This window comes from Zeus faber (genome assembly GCF_960531495.2).
Source record: "Zeus faber genome assembly, chromosome: 4".
Taxonomy (NCBI): Eukaryota; Metazoa; Chordata; class Actinopteri; order Zeiformes; family Zeidae; genus Zeus; species Zeus faber.
In genome coordinates, this window is record NC_137191.1 from 36,193,317 (window position 1) to 36,213,453 (window position 20,137).

The window sequence follows — 20,137 nt, forward strand, 5'->3', positions numbered from 1 at the left end:
GCTGCCACTGAAGCGCCTTACAAAGTCTTGCATTTAGAATGGGCACGTACTGGTTATCACTCAATTATAAAATGCTTCGATTTTGGCGACCATTTTGTCAGTCTTTGCCAACGGATGACGCATGGTTGCCAGGGTTTCCACGTCTAAAAGTCGGGCTGTTGCACACTGAATTAGTCTGGAGCCTCCAGAAGAGCAGCTGAACCACATCTGAACTGATTCATTCCCCCCGCTTCCACAGCTTGGACCTGGCCATGCCGTTCAGGAGGGTTCACACGGACCAAGAGGAGGGCGAGGAGGAGGAGGAGGGCGAGGAGGAGGGCGAGGAGGAGGAGGGCGAGGAAGAGGGGGGCAGGGGGCGCTGCTCGGACCAAGGCTCGGGCGACAGCTACCGCTACTCGGACGACCACGAGAGCTACTCGGACGCCGGCGAGCGTGAGGAGGACGAGGGGCGGGGCGGAGAGCGTGAGGGGCGGGGCCAAGACCACGCCCCGCTCGGCTCCAACAGCGAGAACATGGCAGGTGATGAGAACTGAAGAGTAATGAAACGACCCGTTAGTAGTTTTAATAACACATATACATAAGAGAAGGCTAAATAAAACGTGATGAATGTTTTTACCTTAGAGAGTTTGCTGATAAGTTGGATCTACATCAGACCAACACTGAGGATACAACAATTTAAAAACGAGGGAACTATTATTTTAGTTTACTAGTATTTATAAGAGTTTAAATTATTGTTCCATGAAATTACGTCTTTTTTTGAGTATGAAACAAAGGATGAGACGAGCGTTGGCTCTGGCTCACGGGCCGTCACAGAGGCGAGCGCCCGAGGCGAGCCGCACCACCGAGGCGAAAGGTTTGTTTCACGACGCGCACGAGCTTAGAGTCACGGTTGACATTGTGACATAGGAAGGGCTTTGTCACAGTGTGACGGGCGATAGGGCGACTACGACTGGTTTCAACCGCTTTCAACGGGAGTTGTCTATTGTGACGCGCGTACAGAGTATGCAGAGTATGTGTGTTACAGAGTGTAACACAACGTTAGACAAAAATAAACCTCAAACCAATCCAACATAGGTACATGTAAATATATGCTGAGAACAATGCAGAAACAAATCCAATGAAATAAATGATGAAATATAAACGGTATGCCCACAAATAACACGTTGTATATGGTTATCAGAAAAAACCTAGCCCTTGACGGGCGGTAAAACCCAGTGGGAAAGCCAGGAAGTCCTTTTGATGGCACTGGCGAAGGAAAAAGATGACTGTGTAACAAGGCGGGGGATGAGGCAGATCAGACCGGAGGGGTGTGGGGTCCGAGGGCCATGCAGCAGGATGTTGGGTTTTTCACCTCCTCATCTGATCGGGTTGAGATTGGTCATGACCATGGTCCTCTGCTGGCGTTCCGTGCCCCCGGCCTCATTTCCCTTGGTCAAAACGACTGCTGTTATATCCTGACTGATTGGATTGATCGGGACCTTCGCGGGACCAATGGCCGAATTTGCCGCAGCGGTAGCATGGGCAGTCGTTGCGGTGTCCGGGACGTCCATGACCACGGGTGTCGTGTCGGTCATTTTGCCGTTGTTGGCGATCATGGTTGTCCCGGTTTCCTTGGGCGATCACCTGGGCCAGCATGACCATCCGGCCCCTGGTCTCTTTTCGTCACGTCGCCTCGGCTTTGCTTTGTTTGTCCCGTGAGTGGGCGTCTTCAGCCTTCAACCCTCACCTTTACCTTTAACCCTCACCTTTACCTTTAACTGCTTTAGCTGATTAGTACTTAAACGCCCACCAAGTGGGTTCTCCCATCTATCCACCTGTGCAAACATTTGTGGCTCCTGCCTTTTAATAAAATGATATGGAGCTGCATGTTCCCTTCTCCTTTAATTTTCCACATCTAACTTACTATTTCCTGAACTCATTGTGGTAATAATCGTATGGACTTAAACCATAGATTACGAGAACTCAATTACTGGACTTGGGTAACGTAGCTCGAGGCGACGCCCCGGAGTCCCACCGAAGGACGGTCCTCCAAACGAGGTTGTTTTATCAGGCCTTCCTTCTTCGTTGGTCCTCCTGGATGAAGCTCGATCCTGTTCGCGACGCCAGATAATGTGACCGTAGAATTTTTTTATTTTTTTTTTCGAGTATTAAACAAAGGATGAGAGAGACGAGAGTTAGCTCTTGATCAAGGGTGGTCACAGAGGCGAGCTCCGAGAGGAACTGCACCTCTGAGACCAACAGTTTATTTCAAGACACACAAGCTTATATAGTCATGGTTCACATGTATGACATGGGAAGCGTTTGTCATAATGTAACGAGCAATAGTGCGACTAGAACTGGTTCTGACTGGTTTCAATGGGAGTTGTTTATTGTGACGCGCGTACAGAGTATGCAGAGTACGTGCGTTACACAACTGCGTTTGATTATATGATCACACAATAATACAGCATTGTAGAATACATACAACAATTATAACATTGGATAATATGTCTTGTCTGACAGCAATCTTCATGCTTTGATAATGTTGTCTACATACAGTATAGGGTTATTTCAGATTAAATGTAGCCTTTTAACACATTTAAATATTGTTGTCCAAGATATTTCCTCTCATTGTTTTTTTCACATGTGCTCATTATGACTTTGTATGGCTTCCAAACTGAAATAAAATGACACAATTTTGTCAAAAACGATTGGGTTTGTTACACTTATTTAAGATAAGACTTTATTGATCGCAGGGGAATTCAGGTGTTAAAGCAGCAGAAGTTGACTGACCGGTGCGAGTCAAAAAGATCAAACAGAATGAAATATACAGTATCTACACATTTATCGACAGAGGTTAACAGGGAGTAAAAGGAAAGTACAAATAGTATTTACATGATACCATACAGTGTAGAAGCAGTGCAGTAATAATAATATGCAGTGATAGTACTAATACATATGTACTAGTAATATTACTGCACTGCTGGTATGGTATAGTGTATGTGTAAAGCCATGTTGTATAAATAAATCTAGCTGTAATCTGATGAAACTGCAGTATAGTAATTAAAAAATAAATGTGGCATAATAATAGCATAGATACAGACAGACAGACAGACAGACAGACAGACAGACCTTGTGTTCACCCCAGAGGTAAATTGTGGCGTTACAGCATTGCACAAAGAAAGAAATAAAGGAAACAAATGTATTTTGTATGGAAACCTATAGGGGGCTATATTAAAAATGAAAATGTTATTCCCCAGTAGCATTTTAATGGTCCACATATGTACGTGTTGCTCGACTGCGATAAACTGCTTTGCATTCCCGCACACTCGTATGAACATATTACAATAAAATGTGTCGGTTTGACTTTTCATTTTCAAGTCCGACGCCACTGTACTGCACGGCGGATCGCATTCAAACGTCCGTTGGAGCATGAAAATGCAAGACGGTTTTCGTCAACTCCACTTCATGGGGGCGACGCTTCAAGTCACGATTGACGTCTATTCTCGTCGTTCGACCTTTGACTCAGACACTGTTCCCACCTTCGCGGAACGCCAGCCTCCTCGCCGAGCGACACGGTCCCTGTCGGCTTCCGTAGCTCCGATCCATTCGACTGCGTGCGCGCGCGTCCAAGGACAAACAGAAACACATGGGCCGAGTGGGCGGGACCCGCCGGACTGACAGCGCCGCCCGGCCAATCGGGCCGCGCGGCGCGGGAGCGCGTCCGCCAATCGGGCGCCGCGGGGGGCGTGCCCTCGGTCCAAAATTTTCCGCGGCGGCCAAGCGCAGAAAGACCGAGATGGAACAGCCCGGTCTGAACCGGTTTCAACCGGTCCGCGGTCTGAGCGCACAGCACGGGAGGCGAGGCAGAGCGCACGCCGGCACGCGAACGCCACCCGAACCGCCGTGTGAAGCGGCAGGAAGCGCAACAAACCGAATAAAAGCCTTAAAGCAATTTACTGAGCCGGAACACACCGCTCCTGGTGGGACTCCGCGAAGCCGAAGCCGCTAACCCAACTAGCCTGGCTACCGCTAGCCCGCATGCTAACGCGCTGCTAGCCGAGTATCAACCGAGCATCAGACAAAAATAAAAAGTACATTGTGCTGAGTATCTGGGGGGAGGAGTACATGCTGCGGCATAAGGTCTACGCGCAGGCAGCGAAGAAGTACCCGGGGGACGGTTTAACTGGGCGCGGGTCACGGCGTGTTAGCCTGGTTGGTCGCGAGCTAGCTAGCTAGCTAGCTGTCATGAGATAAACGGAGCGGAGGGTTTACGCCGAGTTTCACCGACCCAGACGCGGGGACGAGAGCCGAGTCGCTGCACCAGCTACAAAACGACGGGATAGTTTTATTCACACGGAAAAGACCAGAACAAGTGGGTAAGTCGAGCCCACCCAGACCTCCATGTGGACACTGCGTTTAAGTGACTTGGTGGTTTTTCTTCCACGCTGCGTTGGTGGGAAGACTCCAGAGAGAAGGCAGGAGCAACTCACGGATTCATCTCGTCGCCGTAACATAGTGTTTACATAGAACCACACGGGCCGGACCCGCGCCGGAGAATCGGGGTTAATGTGGAGTTTGAGGGAGGGGTTGTCTCGCCCGCTCGCGGCCTCGTGGCGGCGCTGTTTCTTTCCATTAAAACGCTTCTGGGCTTTATAATAATTCCACCACGTGGTTTAAATGTTCTGCGGCGTGGTGAGCGTGTTCCGAGCAGCCACCCAGCTCCGCAGCGCCGTGGCTGCCACACAGAACCGGGCAAAGCGACGCTGGTCGTAGTTTAAAAAAAAAAAAGCGATGGCGGAAGAAATACTCGGAGCTTTTACTTTAGTAAAAACACAAATACTCGGGCGTTGAGTGCACGCAACGTAGTGAAAGTATTTGTAATGTTGCGCGTGCGAGTCTGTAATACTTAAAAAGGTACTAAGCTTTTATTCTGCAGATGTTGCTCATGCAGAGCCTGATGTGGCGTTAAGTCAGAGCCGTTTTCAAGGAAATGAACCAAATGAATCACGGATGAGCAGTTTGATAGATCCAGTGCCTGCTTTTTAAGTGATGAGACCAGTAAAAATAAAAAGTAATACAGCACTAGAGTAAATAGTACAGCTATTTTGAAATTTAGTGGAGTAAAAGTTCACTAAGGAAGTACTTGTACTTTATTTGATTTGATGGTTTCATTTGCCCCCCCCCCCTGCGTTTTCCATCGACACAGCGGCAATACGTTTTCAATGTTATTTTTCTTTATTTGGAATAGTAGCTGCTCCAGTAGAACAAAGTGGCTGACTCTTCCCCCTTCGCACCTCCAGCTCCATGCCAGCAGAAATGACCATGTTGGCCGATCATGCAGCCAGACAACTGTTGGACTTCAATCAGAAACTGGACATCAACCTGCTCGACAACGTTGTCAACTCCATGTACTATGACATCGGATCACAGGTGGGCAGCGCTCGGCGTCTCTGCTGGAAGGCAGCTCGCCAAAGGCGGCCGCCCGCGAGCTGCCTTCCGGGCCGGGATCCGATTTGGTTTGTGTGACGTTAGTTTTCAGTCTTCCATTTCCAGGACGTCAGCACCGTGCGAGAATGTACAATAGCCATCATTTGGGTCCTCGTTTCACTTTTATCTCGCTAAATCAGATCGAACAATAAAAATCTGAGCAGATTGGGTCCGGAGACCAAAGCTGATCAAACGGGACTCGTGGCCTGATGCGTATCAAATTCCGGGTTTGTGACGTGAAAAAGGTGAAATCACTGATCAACAAGATGCATGGTATGGGAAGATCTACCACAACAGGACAAACCAACCACCCAGGACAAAACCAAGATGGCGCCTAAGTGAAGCGACGTCTTTTAAAGTGTAAGTGTTTTTTTTTTTTTCCCCTCAGCAACGGATGGCCCAGGAGGTGTTAACAAACCTGAAGGACCATCCAGACGCCTGGACTAGGGTGGACACCATCCTGGAGTTCTCCCAGAACATGAAGACTAAGGTGTGACCCGCTGACGGCACATTTACACAGCTTTGGAGGAGAGCGGAGTGGATTGTCTCCAAAATATCCTTATCCAGTAAGATAAGAATATTTTAGAGGAATCTGTTGATTTATTAATAATAAACTTGATCACTGCGGTGTCTCTGATTGTACTTTGTGTGGACTCGCCAACTTTTTTTTTTTTTTCTGCCCTTGCGCGTCCAGTACCCTTGTGTTCAGTCTTCATGGCTCCTTTGTCCTCCACAGTATTACGCTCTGCAGATTCTGGAGACAGTCATCAAAACGCGCTGGAAGATTCTTCCCAGAAACCAGTGTGAAGGTAGAAGACGCACCACAGCTGTTTGACTCGGAAACCTTGTCCTTAAATGCTTTTACAGTTGTCGCGTAATCACTGTCGCATATTTTCAGGGATCAAGAAGTACGTTGTTGGGCTGATCATCAAAACCTCCTCTGATCCTGCAAGTGTAGAGGTAGGGTAACAAACTTTTTGTCCACTGCTGTACTTTTAACAAGTCACATTGATCTGCATGGTGCTTGTGCAAATCTCTTAAACCATTTTTTTTTTTTTTTCTGATTTGTGTCGTTGCAGAAAGAGGGAGTGTACATCGCAAAACTCAACATGATCCTTGTTCAGGTAAATGGTTTCATCTTCTACTCTCTTGACAAGGCCAGATGTTCTGTTACGGTGAAATGACAGGTTACTGAATATTCAAACAGAAGACGAGACGGACGACTGTTAGCTCCTGATGCGGGGCGGTCACAGAGACGAGCTGCTAGAAGAACAGGACTCTGAGACCAAGAGTTTATTCAGGACACACACGAGCTTATAGAGTCATGGTTCACATTGTGACATAGGAAGGGCTTTGTCACGGGCGATAGGGCGACTACGACTGGTTTCAACTGGTTTCAACGGGAGTTGTCTATTGTGACGAGCGTTCACAACCGCTTGATTATATGACGGTACAATATTACAGTATTGTAAAAAATATATTGAAACCGTTCAACCTGCCACCTGTTTCGGGACTGGTTTTCCGGTTTGTTTTGTAAGTGCATGGGGTTTTAATGAAAATGGTGAATAGCAAACAAATTGACAACACCAAATTATTTTTATAAAGCAAGTAAGATGGTAAACTGTCATTTTCACGAGGTATAAAATGTTGTATTTGTCGATACGGTATCGCATCGTAGTCTCTTGTCACAACACGGATACCAGCCCTAAAGGCCAACCTGAACGGAGGTAATGAGCCCCCTCCTCTCCGCTCCAGATCCTGAAGCAGGAGTGGCCCAAGCACTGGCCCAACTTCATTAGTGACATCGTGGGGGCGAGTCGCACCAGCGAGAGCCTCTGCCAGAACAACATGATCATCCTCAAGCTGCTCAGCGAGGAGGTGTTTGACTTCTCCAGCGGCCAGATGACGCAGGTTAAAGCCAAGCACCTCAAGGACAGGTAAGGACACCGACACTATGTTGTACATTTCCTTTTTGTTTGGAGCTTTCCCGGTGAATTGAACTGTCTTCTTATTTTTATTTTTTTATCAGGATTTGCTATATTTTGAAGGTCCTGGTCATCTTTTCAGACTTTGGCAGTGTAGCAAGAGAGTTTTCAATGAAATGCAATCTTGTTTTCTACCCCAGGGGTTCCCAGACTTTTAAGTTACTTTTATGACTTCCCTTTGGAAGACTTGACTCTGGTTGTGTATATATGTTATCCTCATATTATAAACGGCTGTGTGGTTTAACATTTTACTTAAACTAAAAGTGGCAAGTCAGAACAGAAACTCACCATTGTTGGCGGAGCTGAGTAAATGTATATTGTGCAAATTCCCTTGAGGACCACTAGAGGGGTGCAGAGCCCTGTTCTATCCCACTAAACACAGATGGTTTCTCCTGGACCCTGCAGGCTGATGTTGTTCTTGTTATCATTAGTCGTCTGGACAACGGTTTTATATGAAGTGATGTCATCGGTTATCTGTTCTCCCTTTCAGCATGTGCAACGAATTCTCCCAAATATTCCAGCTCTGCCAGTTTGTCATGGTAAGCATCACTGAACTAGACTGATTTTGCATTTCATGGTGAAATAGGCCCTTTGACCGTACACTCCCCATGTATTGTGTTAGGAAAACTCCCAGAATGCCACTCTGGTCCAGGCCACGCTAGAGACACTGCTACGCTTCCTGAACTGGATCCCACTGGGCTACATCTTTGAAACCAAGCTCATCAGCACTCTGCTCTACAAGGTGTGTGTGTGTGTGTGTGTGTGTGTGTGTGTGTGTGTGTGTGTGTGTGTGTGTGTGTGTGTGTGTGTGTGTGTGTGTGTGTGTGTGTGTGTGTGTGTGTGTGTGTGTGGCCACATGCTCCATGTAAACATCCAAACTGTTAGATCTACAGCTACAATGGGAGGTAGGTGTGTGTGCACGCTAATGTATTTCTCCCTCCATGCACATGTAGTTCCTCAATGTGCCCATGTTCCGGAACGTCACCCTCAAGTGTCTGACAGAGATCGCGGGCGTCGCTGTGCAACAGTACGAGGAGCAATTTGTCTCCCTGTTCACCCTGACCATGAGCCAGCTCAAACAGGTACGTAGACACATGCTGTTCACCCTCCCACCACATGTGAGTCCCCTAACACACTTAACTTTGAGTGACCTCTCATCAAATCAGATGCTGCCTCTGAACACAAACATCCGTCTGGCGTACGCCAATGGGAAGGACGATGAACAGAACTTTATCCAGAACCTCAGCCTGTTCCTCTGCACCTTCCTCAAGGAGCATGGCCAGCTGGTGGAGAAGAGGCCAAACCTCCGCGAGAACTTGATGGAGGTAGGCACCTCCGTAGAAATCATTTGACCGTGTTTTGTGATTCAGTAATTGCATAACTGAAATCCCAGGTGATGTCTAGTCTCTTATCATTATATAGTCCTGTCCTTAACGAGTTCTGGATGTTGTTCTCAGAAAATCTCCCACTCAACTACTTCCCAATCATAATATGGATATATTATTGATGTATCGCCCAGTCCTAGTCTCTTTCTAGTGAACATGTATGTGTGTATGTGAGAACATGTAAAGTGTGACAGTGAGGTGTCGAATTATTACATATCCATCGTAAAAGTACTAGTAACCAACCCATCGATGTAATTGGTTATTACAGAATGTAAGAACATATAACGTATTGAGTTTGAAAAGATTATTACAAATGCATGAGTTACTATATAATGTTTACTTTATACATTTTGGCAAGTTATCGCATAATACCTTGGTTGACTGTAATTTAGAGAATCGTGTGGTTGGCGTCCGGCCTGATGTGAACTAAACAACCTAAACTTACCAACGACGAAGCAGGTGACTAATGGACCCCCCCTCGCCCCCCAGGCTCTCCACTACATGCTGCTGGTGTCTGAGGTGGAGGAGACGGAGATCTTTAAGATCTGCCTGGAGTACTGGAACCACCTCGCTTCAGAGCTCTACAGAGAGAGTCCCTTCTCCACCTCCACCTCCCCCCTGCTCTCCGACGTGCCGCCACGCAGACACCTCTACCTGCCGGTGCTCTCCAAGGTCGGTCATATGGGAACGCTCTGCAAATAATTACATTACATTTACATTTAGTCATTTAGCAGACGCTTTTATCCAAAGCGACTTACAAGGGAGAATAACATTCAGCTACATTGCGACAGAGATTAGTGTAATAACAACATTGGTATAACAATAAATACTGCAAGGTGGTGCTAAGTAATTGTAGATTAGGACAGGAGGTACTCACTGAAGAGCTGGGTCTTCAGGTGCTTCTTAAAGACAGAGAGGGAGGTCCCCGCTCTGGTCATTTTTGGCAGCTCGTTCCACCAACGTGGAACTACAAATGAGAATAGCCTGGATTGCCGTGGCTGTATGGCCGGCAGAGCCAGGCGACGCTCATTTGACGAGCGCAGCATCCAGGGGGCAACATGTGCTCTTACAAGAGCACTTAAGTAGGTGGGAGCATTCCCAGCAATCACTCTGTAGGCCAGCATAAGAGACTTGAACTTGATGCGGGCGGCTACAGGTAACCAGTGGAGCTCGATTAGCAGCGGAGTGACATGTGCCCTCTTTGGCTGGTTGAACACCAGTCGCGCCGCCGCATTCTGTATCATCAGAAGTGGCTTCACCGCACAGGCCGGCAAGCCTGTTAAGAGGGCGTTGCAGTAGTCGAGACGGGACATCACCAAGGTTTGTACCAGCAGTTGAGTGGCATATTGGGTCAGGTACGGCCTGACTTTTCGGATGTTGAGTAGTGCGAAGCGGCAGGACCGGGAGACTGCGGCAACATGGTCCGAGAATGTCAGTTGGTCATCAATAATGACACCAAGATTCCTTGCAGCCTTGGTAGGAACAAGAGATAGAGAGTCGATTTTAATATCAACGTTGTGATAAATACCTTGTTTGGCCGGGAAGACCAGCAGTTCCGTTTTCGCCAGATTTAGTTGAAGATGATAATCCTTCATCCATGTGGATATGTCAGCGAGACAATCCGAGATCCGCGTCGAGACAGTAGGGTCGTCGGGCGGGAAGGACAGATAGAGTTGAGTATCATCCGCATAGCAGTGATATGAAAAGCCATGTGAGCGGATGATCGGGCCCAGTGAGGTGGTGTATATGGCAAAGAGGAGGGGTCCTAGCACCGAGCCTTGGGGCCCCCCTGTGGTGAGGTTGTGAGGCACAGACAGCTGGCCTCGCCATGTCACACTGAACGAGCGCCCAGTGAGGTAAGATTCGAACCAGGAAAGTGCACTGCCCGTTATGCCCATGCTTGAGAGTATGGACAGGAGTATGCAATGATTGACAGTGTCAAAAGCAGCTGATAAGTCTAGCAGAATGAGAACCGAGGATTTGGCAGCAGCTCTAGCAGTTTTTAAGGCCTCTGTCACAGACAACAGGGCTGTTTCGGTGGAGTGACCACTTTTGAAGCCAGATTGAAGTGTATCAAGAAGGTTGTTTCTTGACAGGTACTCTGTAACCTGTCTAGAGACCGCCCTCTCTAAGGTTTTGGAAAGGAATGGGAGGAGAGAGACCGGCCGATAGTTTCCTACTTGATTGGGATCGAGTGAGGGTTTTTTGAGCAGTGGTGCGACCCGAGCCGCTTTGAAAGCGGAAGGGAAAGTGCCGGAAGATAGGGAAGAATTAATCACATGTGTGATTGCCGGGGTGATAGACGGTGGCTTGAAGGAGGTTGGATGGGATCGGATCTAGCGGACAGGTAGTAGGACGGCTACATGTTAGTAGTTTAGATACCTCACTTTCAGCGAGGGGAGTGGAGGGGAGATAATGCAGATGCTCAGTTGTCGTTGAAGGAGTTTGAATAAACCAGACCGCTGCTCTCACCCCCCGCCACAACCAGGTTCGTCTGCTGATGGTAAGCCGCATGGCCAAGCCAGAGGAGGTGCTGGTGGTGGAGAACGACCAGGGAGAGGTGGTGCGAGAGTTCATGAAGGACACAGACTCCATCAACCTCTACAAGAACATGAGGGAGACGTTGGGTGAGAGAGGCAACCGCCGGGTCCTCCATGTTAAGCTTTCTTCTGTCGAAGCAGATGACACGGAGGCTGTTGTGACAAATCCATCAGTTATTAAAAAGGATCTCAAAGCATCAGGGTGCTGGAAGACATTGAATGTGCTTCAATTTCCCTTTGTTTAACTTGTAAAAACCTTGCAAATATTATTAGTACATAAGTATTAACCACCCCCTTTGTTCTCCAGTCTATCTCACCCATCTGGACTACGCTGACACAGAGCGCATCATGACGGAAAAGCTCCACAACCAGGTAAATGGCACCGAGTGGTCGTGGAGGAACCTGAACACGCTGTGCTGGGCCATCGGCTCCATCAGCGGGGCCATGCACGAGGAGGACGAGAAGAGATTCCTGGTCACAGTCATCAAGGTAAACACTTGTCTTGGAATTGTTTTTAATGGTTGGGATTATTCTTGCTGACATTTAAAATATGTTATTGTTAAGATGAGTTTACCTTCCAGTGAATGGTGTTTTTTTGCTGTGGCAGAAATGTTATTCTGTTTCCTCCTCTCCACCAGGACCTGCTGGGCTTGTGTGAGCAGAAAAGAGGGAAGGACAACAAGGCCATCATCGCCTCCAACATCATGTACATCGTGGGCCAGTATCCACGATTCCTGCGGGCGCACTGGAAATTCCTTAAGACCGTCGTCAACAAGCTCTTTGAGTTCATGCACGGTGAGAAGATGAATTTAAAACACGGGACGATATATTAAGAGGTGTTCTAAAACAAGCCCCTCAAAAACTGTCAAAAGCTCTGAGCAGGAAGAGAGCCTGATGTAGCTCAGGTGTTCAAACACCAGGCAAACTCTCCTTTATCTGCCTCTGAACTGCAGTGGTCGAGGCAGATATTGCAAAAAAAACCCTATTTTTAAATTGTTTTACATCTTTAATGTATATTTCCCATTTTAGAAAATTTGTAAACTTACGTTGTAGGAAATATTTTTTGAAAATAAAAACCACATTAGTTTGGTGAGGGGAAAAGATTTTGTTCTACATTCTGTTTGGGGAAGGAACGCGTTCAACCTGTTTTAATTTTTTTTTTTTTTTTTTATAGAGACACACGACGGCGTGCAGGACATGGCGTGTGACACCTTCATCAAGATCGCCCAGAAGTGCCGGCGCCATTTTGTGCAGGTGCAGGTGGGCGAGGTGATGCCTTTCATCGACGAGATCCTCAACAACATCAACACCATCATATGCGACTTGCAGCCGCAGCAGGTGAACACTTCACACACATGAATTTGATGCTTGAACCAATATGGTATTGGTTTTAGCATTGACTCATAACAAGAGTCACAAAGTTCTTCACAACAGATAGAAGTATAAAACCATAGCAGTCCATTGAATCTTTTTTAGAATTGGCAACATTACATGTGTATAACCACGTGCACGCACGTGTAAAACGATGGAGTGGAGGAGTGGATGGGCCCCTGAGTGCTTGCTATTGCGAGTGTCCCCGGATGCTCTGTCCTCAGTGTCCTGATGCTCCTTTTCTGTTCTCAGGTTCATACGTTCTACGAGGCCGTTGGCTACATGATCGGAGCTCAGACGGACCAGACAGTGCAGGAGCATCTGATAGAGAAGTACATGCTGCTGCCCAACCAGGTGTGGGACAGCATCATCCAGCAGGCCACCAAGGTGAGATCTGCTGAAGGAGCCTCACTCACGACTCACTTTTCCTGTTCTGTTATGTAAAAAAACAAAAAAAATCTAAGATTTCACTGTATAGTTTTTTTTTTTTTTTTGTTTGTTTCACACATTAGGTTTAAGAAGAAACAAGTTGTTTATTCCGTTGACTAAAATGTCAATGATTACTGAAGTCGCCGGAAATGCAATTTTGGGATTTGTTCATGGGAAAAAATCAGGGGATTTCACTTTGCATTCATACACATCCACATTCCGTGTTTGGTTGCCTCCTCCTGCAGAACGTGGACATCCTAAAAGACGCAGAGACGGTGCGTCAGCTTGGCAGCATCCTGAAGACCAACGTGCGTGCCTGCAAGGCGGTGGGTCATCCTTTCGTCGTGCAGCTGGGACGCATCTACCTGGACATGCTGAACGTCTACAAGTGTCTGAGCGAGAACATCTCGTCTGCCATCCAGACCAACGGTGTGTGTGTGCACGCTGTAGTTAAAACCGTTCATTTGGATTGTGAAATGAATTGCTTTGATCTGGTGAATCTGCTCCCCTGCTCTTTCCTGACCCGCAGGCTCTTGTTTTCCAACAGGGGAGATGGTGACCAAGCAGCCACTGATCAGAAGCATGAGGACCGTGAAGAGAGAGACACTGAAGCTGATCTCAGGTTGGGTCAGCCGCTCCAACGACCCCCAGATGGTGAGTTAGGTTATACCATGACAGTATTATTCACAATTATTTATTTGACAGTTGATCACTAGCTAAAATGTCATGATCATGTAAGCACATCCAGGGCTCAACACTTAGTTTTAGAAGTGGTTTGGCCGGCTGGCAACCAGGCATCAGCTTTTGGTTGCCGAAACTGAAAATAGGGTTGCCATTTTTAGTCACCTTTTATTTTGAGTAATAAAGATACTATGGTGCTATATGCCAGCTTAATAATATGTGACATAAAAGAATGTTTAAAAGCGTTATTACAGCAACCAAACATAATTCTTTATAGTTTGTGTTTTATCTGATACTTAAAAGAATTTGAATTTTTAGAGGGGGAGAAACACAAGTCAAGACAGACAAGAGCTGTGATAACACTTAAGTCCTCTGGTCACACTTGGCCTGATATGTACGGATATGTTGACAAATTTGACCAAATTGACTCAAACACTAAAACTAAAGACATTTCCAGGAAATGTTTCATTTTTTGTAAGTACACTGTCATTTCATTTTTCCCCCCACACCTAGTTGTCATTTTTAGTTTTCTATAACTGTACAGGGATGCAAACACGTGTGGGGAATACTTATGGTGGTAGCCAACGGTTTTCAGAGTTCTCATGAACACTTGCGACACGCATTTCAGTTTTCCCACTTTGAAGCGCTTTCAACCGGAGACAAGAGCCATGTCCGCGTCTTAGTTCCAACGTAATATCGGACGTGTCCATTTTTAATCCATCACCGATGGCAACGTTCACGTGGACAGGTGATGATAAAAAAAAAAAAAAAGTGCACTTACTTTCTCACTGTGAAAATCTGATGTTTTCATAGACATGACACATCACAGGTGACGAAGAAATGCATTCAAACATGAACATGCACGTGAATAAAGGCACCAACACACGTGCAGCTTTCTGGTTTCGACTGCAATATTTAAACATCAACAATGCAACAAATGTTTTTATTTTGGGGTGCGTGTTTTGTGGTTTGCTATCCCCACTTTTTTTAAAAACCTTTTTTTGACCGATTAGCCTGGTTGCCCTGTTGCCAAGCAACCGTTACTGTTGAGCCCAGACTTCGTGCATCCCATAAAATGCGCTGATTATGTCCGCTTGGTGCACCTTGTGGTCCAGGTGGGTGAGAACTTCGTGCCCCCCCTGCTGGAGGCGGTGCTGATCGACTACCAGAGGAACGTTCCCGCCGCTCGGGAGCCCGAGGTCCTCAGCACCATGGCAACCATCGTCAACAAGTTGGGCGCGCACATCACGGGTGAGATCCCCAAGATCTTCGACGCGGTCTTTGAGTGCACGTTGAACATGATCAACAAGGTGAGACGTTTATATCGAAAAGCCCTAGTTCCGCGCTGCCGTTCTCACCGAAGCCTGGTTCTAACCGACGCTGTGTTCCTGGCAGGACTTTGAGGAGTTCCCGGAGCACCGCACCCACTTCTTCTACCTCCTGCAGGCTGTCAACTCCCAGTGCTTCCCAGCCTTTCTGTCCATCCCCCCCGCTCAGTTTAAGCTGGTACTGGACTCCATCATCTGGGCCTTTAAACACACCATGAGGAACGTGGCTGACACAGGTCTGACCCCCTCCGCCCCCTTCTCTGACCTTTTTAACCTTGCGTTTTCAGGGTGTAAAATCCCCTTAAATTGAATTAAATTATTTTTATTATATGTCAAAATAAAATTTCAGTAAATGTTGAGAGAATTATACTTTTTGTGTGTTCGTTTATCGCATCAGAAATCTTTGGCGGTGGCTGCCGGGGGGAGGGGGGTGGGAGTTTGACCTTGAACTTCTCCGGAAGGTGCTTGGGTTTCAGTTGAAACCGTTGTTGTTTGAATTTGACGTCAACTCTGTTGCCGGGCCCCGGCCCCCCCGGGTGCGTCCCGCAGGCCTGCAGATCCTGTTCACGCTGCTGCAGAACGTGGCTCAGGAGGAGGCGGCGGCTCAGAGCTTCTACCAGACCTACTTCTGCGACGTCCTGCAGCACATCTTCTCCGTGGTGACGGACACCTCCCACACCGCAGGTGACGCTTGTTCCCTCAGCCGCTGGAGGGGAGCTCGACTGTTGGGCCACGTAGCCCTGTTTTGGTTTCTGTTATCTCGGCACATTCCTCACGTGGTGTAACTCGGCTTTTTATGGGTTTATGGAACCGAGACGGAAATTTGGAATGCTTGGTTTGATGTAGTCGATCTCCCTGATGCAGCAACGTCATGGTCTTGTACGGAGTAGATCGCATGGAAGTAGAAATGGAAACCCTGGTCATAACGTGATTGGTCGTGCAGTTCTTTTGGGTCTCTTGGAAGGAGTTGGAGGTTGTTAGTTACTGACTCACCGCTGTGCACCGTCAGGTCTGACCATGCACGCCTCCATCCTGGCCTACATGTTCAACCTGGTGGAGGAAGGGAAGATCAGCGCCACCCTCAGCCCTGCCAACCCCGCCACCAACCAGGCCTACGTCCAGGAGTACGTGGCCAACCTCCTGAAAACAGCCTTCCCGCATCTACAGGAGTAAGTGCCTTTTTATTACACCTGGATTTAGTGAAGAGAATGAAAACATAGAACCGTATGCAAAGAACATTTGCACTTGGCTACACAAAAACATTTAGAAACTTAATTCAGAAAAGGATGATTGAGGAGGTTTCCAGTCTCGACCAGAGAAGTTCACAATTGGTCTTAAATTGAACTCAAAGTGTGAAAACCTGTTGGATGGAATCTGGTGAGCCCTTGGCATCCTGTTCTCACAGGGCTCTGACGTGTGCAAGGTAATGAATTAAAAATGACACCTGGAGGATGATGATGATGTTGTGTGTGTCCAGTGCTCAGGTGAAGGTGTTTGTCACGGGGTTGTTCAGCCTGAATCAGGATATTGCCGCTTTCAAGGAGCACCTCAGAGACTTCCTGGTGCAGATCAAGGTGAGCAGAGGAACCGTGCAGGACCCTCTTCCATTTAAAGGCTTTTCCTCTTCTCCTGAGGGATGAGGTCAGCTAACGACAAAGTAAAGTCTGTGAACAAAACGCTCAGGCATCCCACCGCTCAGCTCGCCTTGGATGTCCTTATATGGTCATCTGCTCCATCCCGGCCGCCGTGCGTGTCTCCAAGCAAATTAAAAAAAAAAAAAAAAAAAGTGTTTTTATTGTCCGTTTTTATTCCATTTTCCGACGTTTAGGTGGAACAAAAACATTTAAACACTTGTTTCAGTGTCCCACAAGATTACAGAACGGCAGCGAAAGGTGGAACTAACTTTTGAATTAGTTAGTAGATCTAAAATGACTCAAGGTTCAGCAACTGGAGGCCTCATCTCTCCCCTCAAATCAGTTCATAAACAGTTTTTGGTGGACGGATGAGGTGAAATCAGTGGAAGTTGTGGAGAAAATACAAGGAAGCCCAGAAGTCACGCTCTAACGCCATCGGCTCACAGAACCCGGAACCTGTGCTCAAACCCCATTGGCTCGGCGGGGGGGGGTGGCTCCTCCCATTTAAACAGAGCGTCAGCATTTAGAAGCGTGTCACAATGGCTGATCTGGTGTTTCTTTCGTCAGGAAACTTGATCTAAATGAACTTGTGTAAAAAGGAGCATAAAAGGTCCCCTTTGAACTTTGTAAACTGTTCATCCTTACCTGCCTTGCTCTGTGAAACATAGATACCGATGGAGCTGCAGGAAGCAATGCACACGATCTGGGTTAGTTACTCATGACAGTTTTCAGAGTTCCCGTGGGACGCCGCATCGCTTCCCGACGACCCTAATTAGTATTTCCCGTGTTCCCGTGGAACGCAGCGTCGGCTCCCTCTAGTCTCCACCACCGCGCACCTCACCCCATGCCAAAGCCCCTGGATAGTCACACCCTGCGCACACAGATAGAATTAGATATCAAATTGGATGACGCGCCCCGATCCACCAACGTTCAGCTACTTCCTGTCGATTGGCAAGCGTTCTTCATTAAGTCCTGCTCCAAATATAGATGGATGTAGATCAAACTTGGACCACAAAATGTCTGAACTGCCCCAAAGTCAATGACACTGACACACACCAGTTTCTGCACGCCGGACACTTTCAGCCGGAAAAATGCAGAGGGGGGGGGGGAAAGTGATGACCGTCCGAATATAAAGCAATCATAATATCATGAAGGAACACTCCACCTTTTGACGTTCACTGGTTGTTTCCCTCCAACTGACGTGTCTCCGTGCAGGAGTTTGCTGGCGAGGACACCACAGACCTGTTCCTGGAGGAGCGGGAGGCGTCGCTGCGACAGGCGCAGGAGGAGAAACACAAGATCCAGATGTCGGTCCCCGGAATCCTCAACCCCCACGAGCTGCCCGAGGAGATGTGCGACTGAGCCCGTGTGCGCGGTGCTCGAGAGGATGAGCGTGTGAGCGTGCGTGTGACTGAGGGGCGGGGGGCCGCCCGGGCCCCGAGCGCTTTGGTTGTAGGTCGACCAAATAGTTGCCAAGATGTAAATGAGATGAAGACATTTGGAAACGTTTTATATGCAGATGATAACACGCTGATTTCTTTAGTCCCCCATTTTGCTGATTTGAGCTTTACGTTTGTTCACCATCGGTTTAGACGTGCATGAAGTGGAACGAATTAAAGGTTATTTTTTATTCCCTCCACAAGCGCATAGTACTTTTTTCTTTTTTTTTTTTTTAATTTGTTAATATGTAAAATATATATATATTTGTGGGAAGCTCCTGCAGTGCTGTGATGAACGGTTTCACTGCCGGAGGGGCGTGGTGTGCGGCAGCCGAGCTGCTTGTCGCGCTCCTGACCTCGTGTTTTTGTTTAATCAGTTTTTCTTTGGTGTTTTCTTTTAGATTTTCTTTATTTTTTATTTTTATTTTTTCTCTCCCCTCTCTCTGTGGAGGGAGTTTTGAATTTGGACATAAATGTTGAGTGAAGGAAGGCTATAACCCTGTGCACATAATCCTGTTTGTAAAACTATCTTAGTACTATGGGAACATAAAGTTGGCTATTTTTACAAAACCTGCTGTGTCACCGTGCACTTCTTGTACATTTCTTTTACACTCCGCTCTCACGGTTTTGGGGAAAGTCTCAAAGTTGTCCTCCAGGTCTGTGAATATCATGAAAATGATGCATCCAACACTGAATGGGTGTCTGGAGGAGAACAGGGTTCTGCACGGACTGGAGATGAGAATTAAGAGTTTGAAGCATTTTTTAATTTAGTGCTTCCACTGTAATGTTCAACACCTGTATTGTACAAAGGTATAATGTAATTTGTTCATTATTTAGTTACTATGTGTTTTGCTCGAGTACTTCGATTATTCTTTCCACCACTTATTACCGCACACTAAAGCTTGGTACATACCTGAACAACCTGTGTGATGCAAACAGCTGACACTGAAAGGGTTTTAACATGTTTACATCAGAATTTTGTGAGCACTCGCAGTCTTTCAATCAGTTGTTTTTTTGTTTGTATTTTTTTTTATCATTAATTCATTAGGAAAGAATCTCTAATCCTCTCCAGGACACGATGGTTGGGTGGGAGGAAATGAGAATGTGTTCAACTTTTAATGCCTGACAACATAAAATATTGACTTTCCAAAAGCATCATGTCATTTTCCTTTGGGAGGCTGAATGGGACACTTCATAAAACACCGGTTCTGTGAAGGGTTTAAAACTGGAGTTATGCATTACAAAGAAAAAAAACTACTTCAGTGGGAGTACGGCTGTGTATCTTATGAGGAAAGCTGAGCAATGTTTTGGAAAGCACCAAAACTAAGTTTGATTTATGTTCGTGACAAGCAAAACAGGATTTTTTTTTTTTTTTACATCCAGATGACAACATAAATGTAGTATGCAATCAAAAAGATTAAAGTGTGATCTTATTATAGGAGTTCACCATAACTTAGGCTTCACATTTTTTGTAATGGTGTAATACTTTTAGAAGAAGAAGAAACAGTCTTTAATTGTCACACGACACTCCACAACACATGCTTGCACACACGCACACATGCACATGCTTGATGGTGGCCGGTGAAATGGCTCCTCTGCTTTTGACCCATCCTGGCTTGTCCTTCCTCCGGGGGCACAGCCAGGAGCAGTGGGCAGTGTACGTGGACGCTCGGGGACCAGGTGATAAGTGTCCATCGCTGGTCAGACCATGATGGTGCATATTTTTGAGGGGGGTCCTTACTGACGTGAGGTGGAGGAAACCCCATGTGAGCACGGGGAGAACATGCAAACTCCACACAGAAAGGCTCCTGTTTGGGAGATAACCCACCGGAGCACAGTACCAACAGCGCCCCAGGCGGGAATCAAACCCAGGACC

At 47.0% G+C, this 20,137-nt stretch overlaps 2 protein-coding genes across 3 annotated transcripts in view; both read left to right on the plus strand.

Annotated features, from left to right (window-relative positions):
* Window positions 1-533, plus strand: part of fam161a (FAM161 centrosomal protein A) — a gene marked incomplete at both ends in the record, with an annotated part of 8,648 nt that extends 8,115 nt beyond the window's left edge. Inside the window, 2 exons of the mRNA XM_079999584.1 lie at window positions 239-288; window positions 373-533. Coding sequence (XP_079855710.1) covers window positions 239-288; window positions 373-533 — 211 coding nt within the window. The remainder of the gene's footprint in view (window positions 1-238; window positions 289-372) is intronic.
* Window positions 534-3,821: 3,288 nt separating this feature from the next.
* On the plus strand, window positions 3,822-18,819 carry xpo1a (exportin 1 a). 2 transcript variants are annotated; one of them, XM_079999792.1, is made up of 25 exons: window positions 3,822-4,358; window positions 5,283-5,412; window positions 5,858-5,959; window positions 6,206-6,278; window positions 6,368-6,429; window positions 6,549-6,593; window positions 7,225-7,406; window positions 7,945-7,993; window positions 8,077-8,196; window positions 8,408-8,536; window positions 8,621-8,779; window positions 9,329-9,511; window positions 11,328-11,466; window positions 11,687-11,868; window positions 12,018-12,174; window positions 12,554-12,717; window positions 13,003-13,137; window positions 13,425-13,608; window positions 13,727-13,833; window positions 14,976-15,170; window positions 15,256-15,424; window positions 15,738-15,872; window positions 16,198-16,357; window positions 16,666-16,762; window positions 18,038-18,819. In XM_079999792.1, the coding sequence occupies exons 2-25, from the start codon at window positions 5,287-5,289 to the stop codon at window positions 18,182-18,184; spliced, it is 3,201 nt and encodes a 1,066-aa protein (XP_079855918.1). In that variant the 5' UTR covers window positions 3,822-4,358; window positions 5,283-5,286; the 3' UTR covers window positions 18,185-18,819. The 2 variants fall into 2 exon arrangements, with proteins under 2 accessions (XP_079855918.1, XP_079855919.1); XM_079999793.1 differs by having other exon boundaries at window positions 3,822-3,962.
* Window positions 18,820-20,137: the final 1,318 nt, after the last annotated feature.